The 15,771-nt window shown below is 48.4% G+C and overlaps 1 protein-coding gene across 1 annotated transcript; it reads left to right on the forward strand.

Annotated features, from left to right (window-relative positions):
• Positions 1-13,889: 13,889 nt before the first annotated feature.
• Nkx3-1 (NK3 homeobox 1) lies at positions 13,890-15,367 on the forward strand. The gene is made up of 2 exons (XM_075950168.1): positions 13,890-14,184; positions 14,943-15,367. The coding sequence occupies exons 1-2, from the start codon at positions 13,890-13,892 to the stop codon at positions 15,365-15,367; spliced, it is 720 nt and encodes a 239-aa protein (XP_075806283.1).
• The last annotated feature ends 404 nt before the right edge of the window (positions 15,368-15,771 follow it).

Genomic DNA, 15,771 nt, shown 5'->3' on the forward strand with positions numbered 1-15,771 from the left:
TTCCGTTGATAGAGTGAATACCCACCTACCACCGTCTACCCTTGTAACTACTTCCCACTCACTCAGGATTCATCTCCTCCATCAGATACAGGCAAGCTGCTGCCCCCTCTCTATTCACAGATTCAACCAACTTTAGATATTTTTTTAATACTTGAAAAAAAACCCTTAACAGTCTCAGAAAGGGAGAATTGCCTTTCCCTTAAATACTGTGTTGAGTCCCTGCATATGAAGTGACATGTAAGTATTGTAGTGAGTACCATTGGTTGCCTAGAGACACCTAGCAGACCAAGGATGGCATGTGTATATGGAGGGGGTGTCTGTGCAAACACTGTGCTGTGTTAACAAACGATCTGATGTTCATGGATTCTGACATCTAAAGGGGTGTGCCCTGGAACCAATTTCACAACGACTCCAAGGGATGACTACATCCATCCAACAGAAAATACATGCAATGGCCCCAGAAGTGACAGTCACACTATCAGTGACAACTGTACCTCTTCCCCTGGCCCTCTGGTCTCCATCCTGTGGCTTTGTGAGCAGCTACTTCCAAAGTTTCCTACCAACCCCATGACTGTCAAGTGACTTTGTTTCCTTCATACTACAAGTAAAAACTACAGAAGATGGATTTGTAGAAAAGATCAAAAGGGGGTAAATAAAAAAGGGGGAGCAAGCTCAGTGGGAGATGGGTGAAGTGCTGTGTGGTCAACCCCACAATATCCATTAAGAAAATGAAAACTGAGAAAAAAGTTAAAGGATTACATAATGTTAAAGGGCTGAGCCTGGGGTTGTGGCTCGATTGACTGAATGCTCACCTAACACGCAGCAAGGCCCAGGTTCAATCTCCAGGCGTGGTGGCTCATGAGTAATCTCATCACTCAGGAGATACAGGTAGGTGGGCCAAAAGTTCAAGGCTTTGTAATCCTTTACTATCGAATGAGAGAGACCAGCTTGGGATACACAAGACCCTGCTTTCTTTTGAGGTTTTTTTTTTTTTTGGCATTTTTTGTTTGTTTTTCCATTCTTAGCACAGGGGGACAGGATAGATGGATAAGCAGTTAAGAGCACTTGCTGCTCTTGCAGAGGATCCCAGTTCAGTTCCCAGCACCCACAAACGTTTTTAACTACAGTGTCAGGAGATCCAATACCCTTCGATGACGTCTGTAAGTACTAGGCACACGTGTGATGCACATGTATAGATTCAGGCGAAGCACTCGTACACATAAGATAAAAAGCACGGAGGGTGGCATTGGGTGGGAGTGGTACCACCGCACCTCCAGGAGCCAGGGCAGGCTGCATTTGAAGTTTTCTGGTTTTTGTTTTCGTCTTTCATCTTTGTGCACATTTCTGTGTATTCAGAGCCTCCAGGGTCACAGATCCTATATTCAGTGACCAGGGAGTGGGAATTTTCAGCCCCCCTCCAGGTTCCTTCTCCTCCCTAACAGCGGGGAGAAAGCTGGGAGGGTTCTGCCTTCCTCCCAATTCTATTTAGGTTCAGCTAACTCCTCCCAACCCCCCAGCATCGACCTGGGAGAAAGGTGGATCTTGGTGAGATGCTGTCCAGATTCCAGGGTACTGGAGATAAGATCTGCCCAGCAGCTGACAGGAGCCTCGGAGTGCTGTCCCAGTCTCAAGGTCTGTCCTTTGAAGCTGATCTCAGACCAGCCTGCCTCCTCCCCAACCTGTCTCAGTGGCTTCTGCCTCCTCCTGTCACCAACCCAGCTTAATGGCCTGAAACCTGTGGCCCAGGAAATGGAATCCTAAGCAAAGCCTTTAGTGAGCCAAGCTTTTCACCATGGCTCCTGTCTGTTGTCTTTCTGTCCCCCACCCCACCCCACCCCCGAGGCCTCATCTGCGCAGTCCCCAGGGAAGCCCATCTCAGAGTCCAGACTGCTCTTAGAGCCCTGAGGACAGTGTCTCAAAGCATTCGCCCTTCATGTCTGTCTTTTTTAAAGAAAGTGGATCTGGTCTGGCCAGTGTGTCTCCTCCCTGGGCCTGTCCAGGAACTGGGCCTCTGGGTTCTATTTGCTGACTGTTGCATGGATCGAGAAGTGACTTGTTGCTGTTTAGCTTTCTTGCACACCTCTACAAGGTTTTCAGGCTTTGACTTAGGGGGTCAGAATCCTGGAGAACTCCCTTCTTGTTGTGACAGCCATCTGACTCCTGGTGGAGGTCTTTTGGGCCCCAGTAGCAGGCACCCTAAGAGTTTGCATCATCTAGGGACCATAGAGAGGGAGCCATAGAGAGGAAGAAAGTCTCTCATCTCATTCCTCTGGCTTCTCTCCTGTCAGATGAGTTCAGATAGCAAGAATCAAGGGACATTCCACTTGAGCAGCACAGGGAAGGGGGCTAAGACTAGTCTCATTCAAAAACATCCTTAAGGGCTGCCAAGATGTTTCGGTGGGCAAAGCGCCTGCTGCATCGGCATGAGAACCTGAGTTCAGAGACCCAGAAACGACACAGGAAGCCAGTATGGTGACATAAATCTGTAACCTGAGTGCTGGGAATAGAGGAGACAGCCAGGTCCCTGGAACTCACCAGCCAGCCAGCCAACTGAATGGATGCACACCAGCTTCAGTGAGAGACCCTGCCTCAAAATGTAGAGTGGAGAGCGACTAAAGTCGACACTTAACCTTGATGTCTAGCCATCACACACACGCACTCCTAACCACACATATAAGGACACCCACATGAACACGCTCAGATATCCACAAAGGACCCACTGCTAAGGTTAACACACTTTTCCCTGTACCAAGAAAGGGGATAGAAAGAGATGAATGCATAAAAAATAATCCTGTTCTCAAGATGCTGAGGAAGCTGGTCAGAAAAGGTACTATAAACATCACAAGGAACAGCAGGAAAGATACACATAACTGTAGTTGTAGTGAGTCCTTTAGTTCCCTGGTGGCACTGGCTCCTACATAGGCACTGGCAGTGGGGACACACGTGGCAGGGGGGTCTAGCTGTCACCCACCGTTCCTCTTCTTCCTTTGTCAGTAATTGAACTCCCAGTTTTAGTCTGGCACACACCTTCTCTCAGCTGAAGATTCTTTCCCTGTCTGCTGTGCAGTTGGCAGTGGTCAAGCAACAAAGTTCTGACTTCAAAGGTGTCTGTGGAAAGAACGGTGCACCGTCCGGGAGAGCGCCTTCATCTGTCCTCTTCCTGTGGCTGCTGGAATGGGGAGGAAATGGAGCGAGCAGCAGCCAAGATCCTAAATGCTGAAAGAGCAGGAAGATGGGAGGGGCCTAACACCTAACACCACAAATTGTATCTGCTTTTGACAGTGTAGCCCCCAACTGCTCCCTGAGAGGAAAACTAACTTTCTTCTTCTTTAAAGCCACTGCTATTGTGGCTGTTGTTACAGTAACCAAACGGGTATCTTAACCCACAGAGAAAATAGGTATGTCATTAGAAAAGCAACAGAAAGGAGGACAAGAGATGCTCACAGAACAAAGCAAGTCCCAGTAGCCCAGGAGATACCTGCAAAGAGAAGGGGCTCGGGGCAGCACCCCTAATGAGGGGAGCAGGATTTGGGCGAGTGAAGGAAAAGGACAGGATGTCTGCATGTCTGCAGAGGGGACACACAGGGCACAGCTGCACAGAAACCAAGGACTTAGGGTGAAAGACAAGAGCTCCCAAATGATCAGATTCAAACGCACGCAAAACCCCAGGTTGAGGCTTCTACATCCACTGCTTTCCATTAAACCCCGAGGCTTCCCACTCTCACTGAAGGATGCTGGTCCTGGCTTTTAGGGTAATGCCCAAGTCCACGCAGCCATTTGCCAAGGAGTCACACCGCATGCCTGCCTTCTGGCTCCTCGTGGTTTTTCGTCACAGCCTCACGGGGAACGTCCGATGAATAAGGAAGTACTGACCCTTTCATATGTCTCACATATATAGGACATCACAAATGCCCATGAGACTCGGCTCCCTGGTCAGGGTCACCTGGGTTGAGAATCGGTCTCGCAAATCTGCGTGGAAGGGTTACCTGTAAGGTCGACATTCTTTGAAGTGAGGAAACAGACATTGCGTGCAGAACTTTAAATGACCACCAGGGGACGCCATTGCTTCCATTTTCCTCCAGGGAATGTGGGACCGCCCAGCATTCCTTGAAAGTCGTCCACGTCTCCGGGTTTTTGCTGTTTCTTCTTAGTCAGGTGAAGTCCATCCTTTCCTGATGAGTGCGACCAGCAGATGTAGAATACCATAGGCACGACAAACACTGTGCGCTGAACACGAGAGCCCTCCAGTCAGCCGTAACTGTCACGTGAGAAAAATCACGGTTGCAGTTAACGAAATTAGGGAAGCTGAAAGATTTACCTAAGGTCACTCTTATAAATGTGTCAAACTAGACTATAAAGTCATTTGTTTGTAGGTCTTCTGTCCAGGGCAAAGTGCGGACGTTTATTCTAAGATGTAGTTGGTTTTGATTTTTGTTTGTGACTCTTGCTGGCTTGCTTGTTTTGACAGAGTGGTCCACGCTGAACTCAGGAACCTCCTGTCTCAGCTTCTTGAATGCTGAGACTGCAGGGCAGTGCCACCAAACCAAGCATAATAAATAAATAAATAAATAAATAAATAAATAAATAAATAAATAAATAAATAAATAAATAAATAAATAAATCTTTCTAAAAACAGCTCAGAACAGAACTCACTATATGGAATGTGCTGGCTTAAAACTCAGAAATTGGCCAGCTTCTGCCTCCTGAGTGCTAGGATTAATGGTGTATGTCACAATAGAGTCTGCTCTCATCCTCCTTCCAGTCTCAAAAGCACTTCATGGGAGAGTTGAGCTGTTCTGGACTCAGAGTGCCTAAGTTCCCCTGAGTTTCGGATGGCTTGGAGAAGGGGTATCGTTGAATCTACTGAGTTTGCCTTAGGTCTATCACCAAGAAGCAGGTGAATTGTTTGATCTCTTCATTGCTGTAGTAAAACACCTGAGACCAAATGGTGTAAAATAAAGTTTATTAAGCTCACATTTTTAAGTAATAAATCCAAGAGCAGGTTGCCCCTTTGCCCTGGCAAGGCAGCAACGGGAGTTTGATGGCCCCATGGTAGGAGCCTATCCTAACAGAGAAGCCAAACTGTGTGTGTGGTGGTAAGGTCACTTGTTTTTTGCATAACCTCCCTCTCAGGAGCAAACTCTGTAAAACCAGTATTCACTGTTTTAAGAGCACGACCCAGTGACTCTCCACCTCTTAATGCCCCCACCCTATCCTCTCCCCATTGCCATGCTGAACACCGGGCTTCCCACCAATTCACACGACACTCAAAGAGCAGCAGCCCTGCACGGAGCTGCTCACTGCACAAACACGACCTGAGCTCAATCTCTGGGAGTCAAAGTTATCAGGGTATGTGTGCAACCCCTCTCTCTCTCTCTCTCTCTCTCTCTCTCTCTCTCTCTCTCTCTCTCTCTCACACACACACACACACACACACACACACACACACACACACACATTAAAATAAATCCTGACAAGGAAACTTTAGCTGGGACTGCACCAGGTTACTTCTTTGTGGATATCTGTGAGCCCCAGCCATGTTGGGGTGGGGGGGGCATGCCCTCTGAGGCCAGATCCAGACAGAAGCTACCCATGTGTGCTGGGAATTCAAACCCAGGTCCTCTGGAGAATGGCAAGCACTCTTAACCACTGTGCCATCTGTCCAGCCCCCAACTTTTCCTACTTATTCCCCCTCAAAAAAGTAAAAAAACCAAAAAATAAACAAAAATTAAATAATCGCTATCATCTTTGCCTTTTTCATCTTCCTTGCCCCCTCCCTCACCCCCCCCCTCTCTCTTTCTCTCTCTCTCTCTCCTCTCTCTTTGGAGAACATTTGAGGCGGGTATGATGGTTCTTGCCTGTAACCCGAGCACTTTGGACATGGTTACAAGAGGATCAGTGCAAAATCAGCTCCAGAGCAAGTTTGAAGACAGCTTGGGTTTTATGAGCTCCTGTCTCAAAACACAAAACAAAACAAAAACTGAACAAACAGAAAAAAACCACATTTCAGTTTAAAGCAATAAAAACAACAAGATAAAGAATGTTTCAGAGGACAAAAATTAAACTGGCCTGTGCGCTGACAGCCAAGTCACTAACTAGTGTGTGATTTCAGGCAGGTCTCTCAGAACCTGTTTCCCTGCTTCGAAAACGATATCCCGAGGCGCCTATCTAAGTCTGTGCACAGAGGTAGGAATCTTGCACGCTTCCTGTCTGTACCCGTGCCTTTCTGCTTGTTCTCCTCCTCCTCTCCAGCCCGCTGTGGGGGAGGGGTGCTTGGATAAACACATGACCAACCAGAATGCAAGGTGTCCTCTGTCCTAAAGCCTTGCAGGCCTTGGGCACTGCTACTGGGTGGTCTCGAGGGTCTGCCCTTCCATCCAACCCCAACGCTGGGTGGCCACTTCCATTCCAAGCTGTCCAAACACCATCAGAGCCCAGCCTGTCCCCACTACTGTCACTGGGAATGCCAGGCCTTGACACAGGCCCAACGCCAACTCATTGCTAGCAACTTCCATACCTCCTTGTGGGCCAAGGCTGTCCCAGCCAAAGTGGAGTTTGGGGAATTATCTGTGGGGCGGCACAGTCCTAGAACAAAGTGGTTTTCTTTCCAGACAGCCCCATGGGTTCCCTGGGTCCTGTCTAGTTCAAGGTGGGTAGAACTTTCTGCAGAGCCACAGAGTGTCACTGCCCGTGTCCCACCCCAGGTCTAAGAACCAGCTTTGCTACCTTCTCAGGTGTTCATCTCCTCTCTGATCATGGTCATCACTGCAGGGCACCCAAGGCTCTGACAACCCAGTGTCCTGGGACACTCTCCGAGCAAGAGTGGCAGAGGGAAGGTATCAAGTTGCCAGGGGTGGTCACTGTTGGGGGGAGGTCAGAGGACCCTCCCTAGACAAACATCCCCAATGTGTCTCCCCGTGAGGGCCTTGGCTAAGCTGTTGAACAGATCAGGAGGGGCCACCCAGTCGGAGGATGGGGACACTTCTGCAGACACAGTCCAGCAGCTGTGGAGGGGGAGGAGGGGGGCTGATGACCAGGGCACTATTAGCAAAATACTCTTAGGCTCCTATTGCTTAATAAATCTTCTCCGTGGCTTTTCCTGGGCGCTATGCACGGATGAGATGAGGGGCATGATGAGGTTGATGTTATCTGTCCACCACAGTTCTCCAAAGCCTGATTGCCCTGGTCCTTGCAGAGAGATGCACAGGAAAAACTGGTGGGCAGGCACTTGGAGGTTCACTAAGGCTTGGGATAGAAGGAGAGGAGCCTTCGGGTAGGCATGAGATAGGAAGGCTGGCCAGTTTCACAGTGAGAGTAAGGGTCCAAATGTGTGGGAGGTCTGGAACTCACTGCGTGTGTGCTATAGCCATGAACACCCCAATCACGCTGCATCCTCTCTCCCTCACAGAACAGCTTCCACTAGTTACAGGTGGGGGTCCCAGGGTCTTGTTCAAAAGCTTGTTAGAAATGAAGACTCACACTTCCCACCTAGCCCCACTGAGGAGCAATCTGTTGTCTAGTAAGGCATTGGATTCTGAGACGGGCTGTCAGGGGCCAGGGTCCTATCTCTGTCCTCTTGGGGTGCCATGGTTTAGATGCCTCTCAGACCTTCATGTGGAGAGGTCATTGCCATGGTAACAATATAAAGAGGTGGGAATCTTAGAAGGGATAAGGCTCTAAAGGTTCTAGAAGTTCTCAGGGATGAATTAACACTGTTAATAGGGAAGTGGGCTCCTGATTGGATAAGCTTGGCTGGGAGCTCCTTCCCTCCTCCTGTCCTTACCTTTGTCTCATTGCCATCTGCCTTGTTATGAATAAGCAAGAAGTCACCGCAGGCAAAGCCCCTAAGTCTTGGGGTCTTGGGCTTTGTAACTCTGAAACCGTAAGTCTTTCTCACTGCTGCTGCATCAAAGTTGTTTTAGTAGAAGCAGACCCCAAAATTTAATGTTCTGGGTCAGTTCCCCAAATAATGGAGGGACAAGTCTCAACACCAATATTGTTGAGCACCCAGGAACCCTGGGGAAAAGTTCTCTGCTCCACCCCAGGATGCGAAAAATCAGGGGGCGAGCACTGTGCCAGGAGAATTTTTTTCCCTTTCATGTTGAGGGAGATGGGGTCTCTGCTGAGAGAAACATCCCAGCACATCCTCTCTCGGTGAGGACTGGGGACTGGAACACAGGTCTGAAGTGGGGAAGGAAGGAAGGAAGGAGAAAAAAGGAAAGGAAAGGAAAGGAAAGGAAAGGAAAGGAAAGGAAAGGAAAGGAAAGGAAAGGAAAGAAAAGAGAAGACCTTATTGTGAAAATGTTGTGAAGAAGGTAGAGAAAGAAAAATCTCAGCATAGGGGTGGGACCTGGGCATTTCTCAGGCAGCTGGATGTCAGCCTTGATCTTCCACTCCCGCTTTGGCATGGTCAGCTGAGAGTGCTCCCTCATGATTTGTCTCAGTCCTCTCTCCCAGAGTCTCGCCTCTCCCTTCTTTTTCTTTTTTACTCTCTCTGAATGAGCACAGGGGCTCCCCAGGACACACCCCATCTCAGTATGTGCAGGGAAACAGGATTCTGAAGGTCTTGAAAGGTATTTTTAACCGGAAAACATTAGCCTGTGAAAATAACGTCATCCGGTGACACATGATGCTCTCAGAATGCTTTTTCAGTTTCTGTTGTGGGTGCGTGTGTGGAGGTCAGAGGACACTTTGTGGAGATGATTCTCTCCTTCCACCTTCACGTGGGGTCCAGGCTTCAGGTCACCAGGCTTGCACAACAAATACCTTTACCTGCTGAGCCATCTTGCTGGGCAATATACATCAAGCTTTAAGAAAAAAAAATCCCAGTCTGTGTTTTAGGATAGTTTAACTTGGGGCTCTGCAGAGGAGGGACGGCACTGCTCAGGGCTGACAAATTCCGGTCAACCGGAAGCAAGTCCTCAAACACTTTAATGCTCACAAGACTAAGCCGACAAACTCCTTGGCCCAACTCAGCTCAGATTCCAGCTCCACACAACCAGGCCAAATGATTCCACTTATCCTAAGCCTGCAGGACTGGTGCCCTGCCTCTCCCCTTCTTGCCCATGCTAAGCACTATAAAGATCTGGCTTTCTCTGCACCCTTTCTGCCTCTTGCCTAGCCCTGGTACCTCTCCCATGACCCAGCATGGTGCTGTTTTCTGAGTATACAAACGTTTTTCCTGGTAACAGTTATTTCTGTCACTGTGTCTCTTCCTACACTTAAAAAAACGACCGCGTGCATAGGACAGACAGTTCTGTAATCTCTGCATGTATGTGGCACCTGGACACGTGCTGGAGGGTGGAGCTGGATGCTGTTGGGGATGAATGGAAGGAGGGACATAATGTAGATGGGGGAAAGCATTGAGCTGGGGCTTCCTGAGACTCCATGCCTGGTTATACTTTACAGTCAGTCTCTTCAAACCTGAGGTTGTGTCGGAGGAACACAAGAAGTTGATGGCTCCGGTGTGCCTTCTATTTCTAGCATCTAATGAGATAATTTCTAAAGTGTTCAGTGGCTGTGAGGATTTAATATGGCTAAAGGCTGAAAGACAACAAATAAAAGCAGTTCCAATAAAAGGCAAGCACCTAAATATATGTTTCAATTTTAAAAAGAAAAAGAGAAAGAAAAAGAACTTAAAGTTCCAATAAACAGAACAGATGGGTTACCCTAAGCATGGAAGTTAGAAGTTCTCACTGGATCTCTGCAGGCCACAGGCCATTTCTTCAGCTTCCAGTGGCTACCATAGTCCTTAACCAATGACCTTCTTCACCATCGAATCTAACTATAGCCAATAGACAGACTTTCCCTCACATCCCTTTGCTCTACCCTTGCTTCAGATGCCCTGAATTGTTTTCTGACCGACTGCCCTACCTACTCCATCTCATATTCCCAAATAATCTTTTCACTTCAGGTCTAGCTCAATACCAACACCTGCAGCCTGTCTCTTGCCATTTGCAGAGGGTATTCACAGATTAGGGGACCCGTAGATGGACATCTGTGGGTGCCCGTTATTCTGCCTCCCACCATCTCCCGTGGCTTCTTTGCTGCCCTTGGTCATTCTGGCTCAGTTTAAGCTGCACAAGCACAACAAGGAGATGAAGCCAACTTATGTTCCTGTGACTTTTCTTGGGACACAATGGAGAATTCTACCAGCCAGTGAGACGAGGCCTCCTAGTAAAAGATGTTGAATATCCAGATAGTAAGCCTTTATTAAATGCTTGCCGGATGCCAAGAGCCAAGTAGTTGTGAGTAATGATACAAGTCAGAGGTTGTAAACACCCAGTGTGGGTGATAGGAACCGAACTTAGGTCCTCACACTCTTAACCACGGAACTATCCAAAAACAGCCCCTGGATTTGTAATTCTTAAAACTCCCAATCTCTCTCTCTCTCTCTCTCTCTCTCTCTCTCTCTCTCTCTCTCTCTCTCTCTCTCTCCCTCTCCCTCTCCCTCTCCCTCTCCCTCTTCCTCTCTCTCTCTCTCTCTCCTCTCTTTCTCTTTGTGCTGTCTCTGTCTCTTTCCCTCTCCCCTCTCTCATTCTTTCTCTTTCTCTCTCTCTCCCTTTCTCTCTTTCTCTTTGTGCTCTCTTTCCCTCTCCTCTCTCTCTCTCTCTCTCTCTCTCTCTCTCTCTCTCTCTCTCTCTCTGTGTGTGTGTGTGTGTTGGCCTGTTTCTCTCTTTCTCACTCTCCCTCCCTCCCTCCATCTCTTTCTCTCTGTGTGTCTCTCTATCTCTGTGCTGTCTCTGTCTGCTTCTCTCTCCCTCCTTCCCTCCCTTTGTCTCTTTCTCTGTGTCCATGTCTCTGTCTCTCTGTCTCTCTCTCTCTGTCTGTCTGTCTCTCTCTCTCTCTCCCTCTCTCTCCCTCTCTCTCTCTCCCTCCCACATATTTGAGCGCCTGCAGATTCAGATGTAGGTATCAGAGTCTCAGGATCTGTATTACAGAGGTGTAAAGCCAACTGATGAGTCCTGGGAGCTGAGTACGTTCTTTGGAAGAGCAGCAAGTGCTCTTGACCACAGAGTCATCTCTCTAACGCCAGGTTTGTAATTTTTAAGAACTATAAGTGAGTAGAAAGGAACAGACCTTGTTCAGCTCTCCCTCCCTTCCTTCTCTCAGCCTGACTGACTCCATGTCACCAAAGTAGGCACAATTGTCCTACTAAGTAAACATATGCTCCTTATCTACATCTGGATATAAATTATAAGTAGTTACACTTTTTATATACACAATTGATTCTCTGTGACTGGACTAAAAATGGGTTCCCAGGTCAAGACATTGGGTATTTATGAGTTTCCAGGGCAAAAGCTGAACTAGCTGTGTTGAAGGATATGTTCATTTTTAGTGTAAAGAGATGCTATCAAGAATACACACACTCGGGCTGGAGAGATGGCTCAGTGGTTAAGAGCATTGCCTGCTCTTCCAAAGGTCCTGAGTTCAATTCCCAGCAACCACATGGTGGCTCACAACCATCTGTAAAGAGGTCTGGCGCCCTCTTCTGGCCTTCAGGCATACACACAGACAGAATATTGTATAAATAAATAAATAAATAAATATTTATAAAAAAAGAATACACACACTCATGTAGCGTGGGGTTTTAGATGGGGAATAATCACAGTGTGGGGGCAAGCATGGTGCATACTGTGTAACCTCAGTTACCTAACGTGTGTACACTTGCAGCACCCAGAGGGACACAGCAAGCTGAGCTGCATGTGGCTGGGTGACTGTTCTTGGCTTCTTGTGTTTTGTTTCCTGTAATGCACATGCTACAAAATAAATAAAGGCTTCTTTTTAAAGTTTAAAAAAAAGAGAGAGATGCTATCAAGTTGCCATCCAAGTACGCAAATCCGTTTATTCTCTGTGCACTGCAGTTCTTCACAGTCCGGATGGCACTTTAGCGAGATCGTTCTCAGTCTGATGGCTAGAAAGGAGCATATCAGTGTGGCTTTGATATGCATTTCTTCTTTTAAAAAATTACTTAAAAATGATGTTTATGTTTGCATATCTGTGTGTATGTGCATGCAGGTGCCTGCAGGGGTCAGAAGCATCAGCTCCCCTGATGAAACTGGAGTTACAGGCAATTTACAATTGCCTGACACAGAGCAGTAAGTGCTCTTAACCACTGAGCTATCTCTCCAGCCCCTTGATTTGCAATTTTTTAATAAGCATGGTTTAAAAAAAAAGTCCCTGTGTGCCTGTTTGTGTTTACATCTTTGATCCATCTGGGATTTATTTTGAGACTAGAACTTTATACTGTCTCATCAGTGAAGACCTGTGCCTGACTGATAACAACATCACAAGCCATCAAGTGCAAATACAAAACTCGTGCTCAAATAAACCAACATGGAACATATGTTAATGTCTGAGATAAAACAAGGACAACAGATGCTGAAGAGGATGCAGAGGAACTGACCCTCGTTGCTGTGGAAACAGTGGCACAGAAGCTCAAAGAGCTGGACTGCTGGGTTGCACCTCTTGTATCAGCTAGTTTTTTCCTCAGCCCCGTGACCAAATATCCAACAGAAGTAATTTAGAGGAAAAGGCTAACTTTGGTCCTCAGTTTGAGGGGATAAGTCTGTCACAGGGGAGGCATAGGAGGCTGTTCATATCTCAGTCAGCCAGGAGACACAATTTTCTCTCTTCTTTTTCCCTCTTTTGATTCTGTCTTGACCTGCAGACATGGAACTACACACGCGCAGGGTAAATATCTGCCCTCCGCCACTCCCATTGACCTTCTCTGAAAACACCCTCTCAGGCGCACCCAAAGGTGAGCCTCACTAATGGCCAAGCTGGTGATCCAAAGGAACCATCATGTCACTTGCCCTACCACAGGGCAACTGCACACCTGGGCAGAGAAAAGCGACTTCCCCTGCTAGGTTTCTGTCACTACAGCCAAACCCCAGCTGGAGACCAGTTAGATAAATGGATGATTGATTGCTTTAGTTTATGGGTCTAGAGGTTCAAGTCCAAGGCTTGGGGACCTCAAATGAAGACAGCACAGTGTGACAGGAGCATGGGCCGGTGGGAGAATTCATACACTGGGGTCAGGAAAGGAGGAGAAACAGGGGTTCTAAAATCCCCATATCCTCCAGGACCTGAGGACCTCTCATTTGGCTCCAGCTCTTAGAGGTTCAAAGCACCTCCCCAAATTACAACCCTGGGGAGCAGCATTTATATGTGGGCCTGGGAGGGAGGGGGATTTATTCACGGTCTATACACAGACTCAATAAATGAAATAAAAAGATGCGAGCATCAGGGCCATTGCAGTTGTTACTTTTGCAGTTTCCTGTGAACCTATAACTATTTCAAACTATATATATACTGGGGTCACAGTACATGGTCAACTCAGTAAATGTGACATTGCCATACTACTTTGTCCTTCCCTATTAGATTTTTGCTGGTTGTCCAGATGTGTCCAGCCGGGAATCCAGGGTAGTGCGAGCGTTTACTTGGCTACCAGACCTAGGACAGCCTTAAACTCAGTAGATCTGGCTCTGCTGTCAATTTCTCTTGTTATTAACACAATTAGGGTAGGCGGCAGATACCTGCCTGCTCAGCTCGGTGGGCCACCGCGCTTTGACAGCCTCTTGAGAGCTACACTCAGGTCTTCCGCATCGCTTTTACAGTAAGGGTTTGGGGTTTATGTCCAGACTGCAGAAAGGGCTTGAGCTGCTTGTGGTGAGTGGGAGGAACCAGGGAAAGCTAAGGGCGCATCAACGAAAGACTCTGGAGCCTACCAGGCTCAGGACTGGCCTCTTCACGGTCACCTGGAGCCCGTGGCAGCCAATCGGGGAGCAACAGTGTTCCTGCGGCCAATGGGCAGGCTGCGCGGCTCTCCCCAAGGCTATAAGTGCTCGCGGCCGGGGTAAAGCAAAGCGATGCACAGCGGAGTCGAGATGCTCAGGACCGTGGAGCCCCGAGATGTGCGGGTGGAGTCGGGTGGCCGCGGTCCCTGGGCAGCGCCACCCTCGCAGTCTAAGCGGCTCACCTCCTTCCTCATCCAGGACATCCTGCGGGACCGCGCGGAGCGGCGCGGGGGACACGCGAGCAGCCCGCAGCATCAGCGCCAACCAGACCCGAGAAGGGAACCCGCTCAGGAGCCTGAGGAAGCAAGAGGTCGCGGCGTGGCTCTAGGGGACCCGCCAAATATCCCACCCAGCTCCGCAGAGACGGCGGCTGAACCTGAGACAGGTAAGCGGAATAGACCTGGAGGCGGGCGCGCTGCACTGGAATAAGACTGCTCCCACGTTGGCGGTCCCAAGCTCTGAATGCAGGCATATGGGGCTCATGGCCACAGGAGGGACTTCACCGTCCTCGGCACCAAACCACCTTTGGCATCAACCTTGAGGGCCGCTAACAACTTTGCCATCGGCTTGGCTCTTTTTCTAGCGACTCCAGCCAGTGGCGACTAGAACTAACAACAACAGCAAATCCATTAATATTCATAAATCAAGCCAATCCCCAGGCTCCCTTTCCATCTCCATTCCACGAGCCATAAAATTATGAATGTCCCTTTAGGTCTTTAGAATAATGTCGAGTCGCCTTTTGTCCCTCCCCCCCTCCCCCATCAGTTCTCATGCAAGTAAGCCGCAGTTACAGAGAGGGGAATTGTGTTTGGGAAGAAGATGAACTGGCTTATCCCCACAAGCCTTAGTTAGTCCCCATGATGCCTCGCTTTCCCTGTTCCTGTCTCCCACCTTTCTTTGCTACACACATCCAGGATCCCGGTTTCAATGACATAACGTGGCAGAAAGTTTAACTGTGAATCACACTGATTATTAGAAACAAATACATAGTATAAAAACCTACTTACTTCTCCTTCGGGCAAGGAAAAAAAAAGAAATGTATCCAAGATGACAGTGGGCTGTTTGTTTGGCGGCTGAAAGCAGAATTGAATTCCGGGCTAACATGTAACTTTTTTCATTCTCTCCTCCTCTGTCCTTCTCCAGATGGGCATTTTGAGACCTATCTGTTGGACTGTGAACACACTCCAGGCGACTTATCAAGCACCCCCCAGATCCCCAAGCAGCCTCAGAAGCGCTCCAGGGCTGCCTTCTCTCACACTCAGGTGATCGAGCTGGAGAGGAAGTTCAGCCATCAGAAGTACCTGTCTGCCCCTGAAAGGGCTCACCTAGCCAAGAACCTCAAGCTCACTGAAACCCAAGTGAAAATATGGTTCCAGAACAGACGCTATAAGACTAAGCGAAAGCAGCTGTCGGAAGACCTGGGAGTCTTGGAGAAGACCTCCCCTCTGTCTTTGCCAGCGCTGAAAGAAGACAGCCTGTCTAGCCCCTCCTTGGTTTCCATGTACACCAGCTACCCCTATTACCCGTACCTTTATTGTCTGGGCAGCTGGCGTCCAACTTTCTGGTAACAGCAGTTCAGAGGACAAGTTCATAAATCAGAAACTTCCTTCCCCTGGGGTCTCTAGGGGAAAAACAAAAAAAAAAAACGCCAAAATGGCTGAGGTCAAGGAGTCGGGAGCAAGAAGTGTGCAGAGTCAAACCGGTTGGGGGTTCCCAGGGAATATTCCAGTTCTTCTCTGGGGGGCCAGTGAAAGACCTGGGGCAGTGGCTATTTTTAGTATTCAGTCACAGTTTCAAGTGTTGTAGGTCACCGCTCTCTGCTCCCTGTTTGGAGAGAGCCAGACAAGTCTGTTTCTAGAACTGAGAGTGACTTTGGCGGCAATGGCTACATTGGGTCCTAAGACGTCTTTTGCTGCAAACTCCAGCCTCTCCCATAACTGCGCATCACAGAAGGGCCAAGCAGAGGGGTGCC

Source organism: Microtus pennsylvanicus, chromosome 15, assembly GCF_037038515.1.
Source record: "Microtus pennsylvanicus isolate mMicPen1 chromosome 15, mMicPen1.hap1, whole genome shotgun sequence".
NCBI lineage: Eukaryota > Metazoa > Chordata > Mammalia > Rodentia > Cricetidae > Microtus > Microtus pennsylvanicus.

What these genes read in the sequence shown, in the direction of transcription:
- Nkx3-1 (XM_075950168.1), top strand. Translation starts at nt 13,890, where the DNA reads ATGCTCAGGACCGTGGAGCCCCGAGATGTGCGGGTGGAGTCGGGTGGC. An exon ending in GGCGGCTGAACCTGAGACAG is followed by an intron (nt 14,185 to 14,942) that starts GTAAGCGGAATA and finishes GTCCTTCTCCAG; the next exon opens with ATGGGCATTTTGAGACCTAT.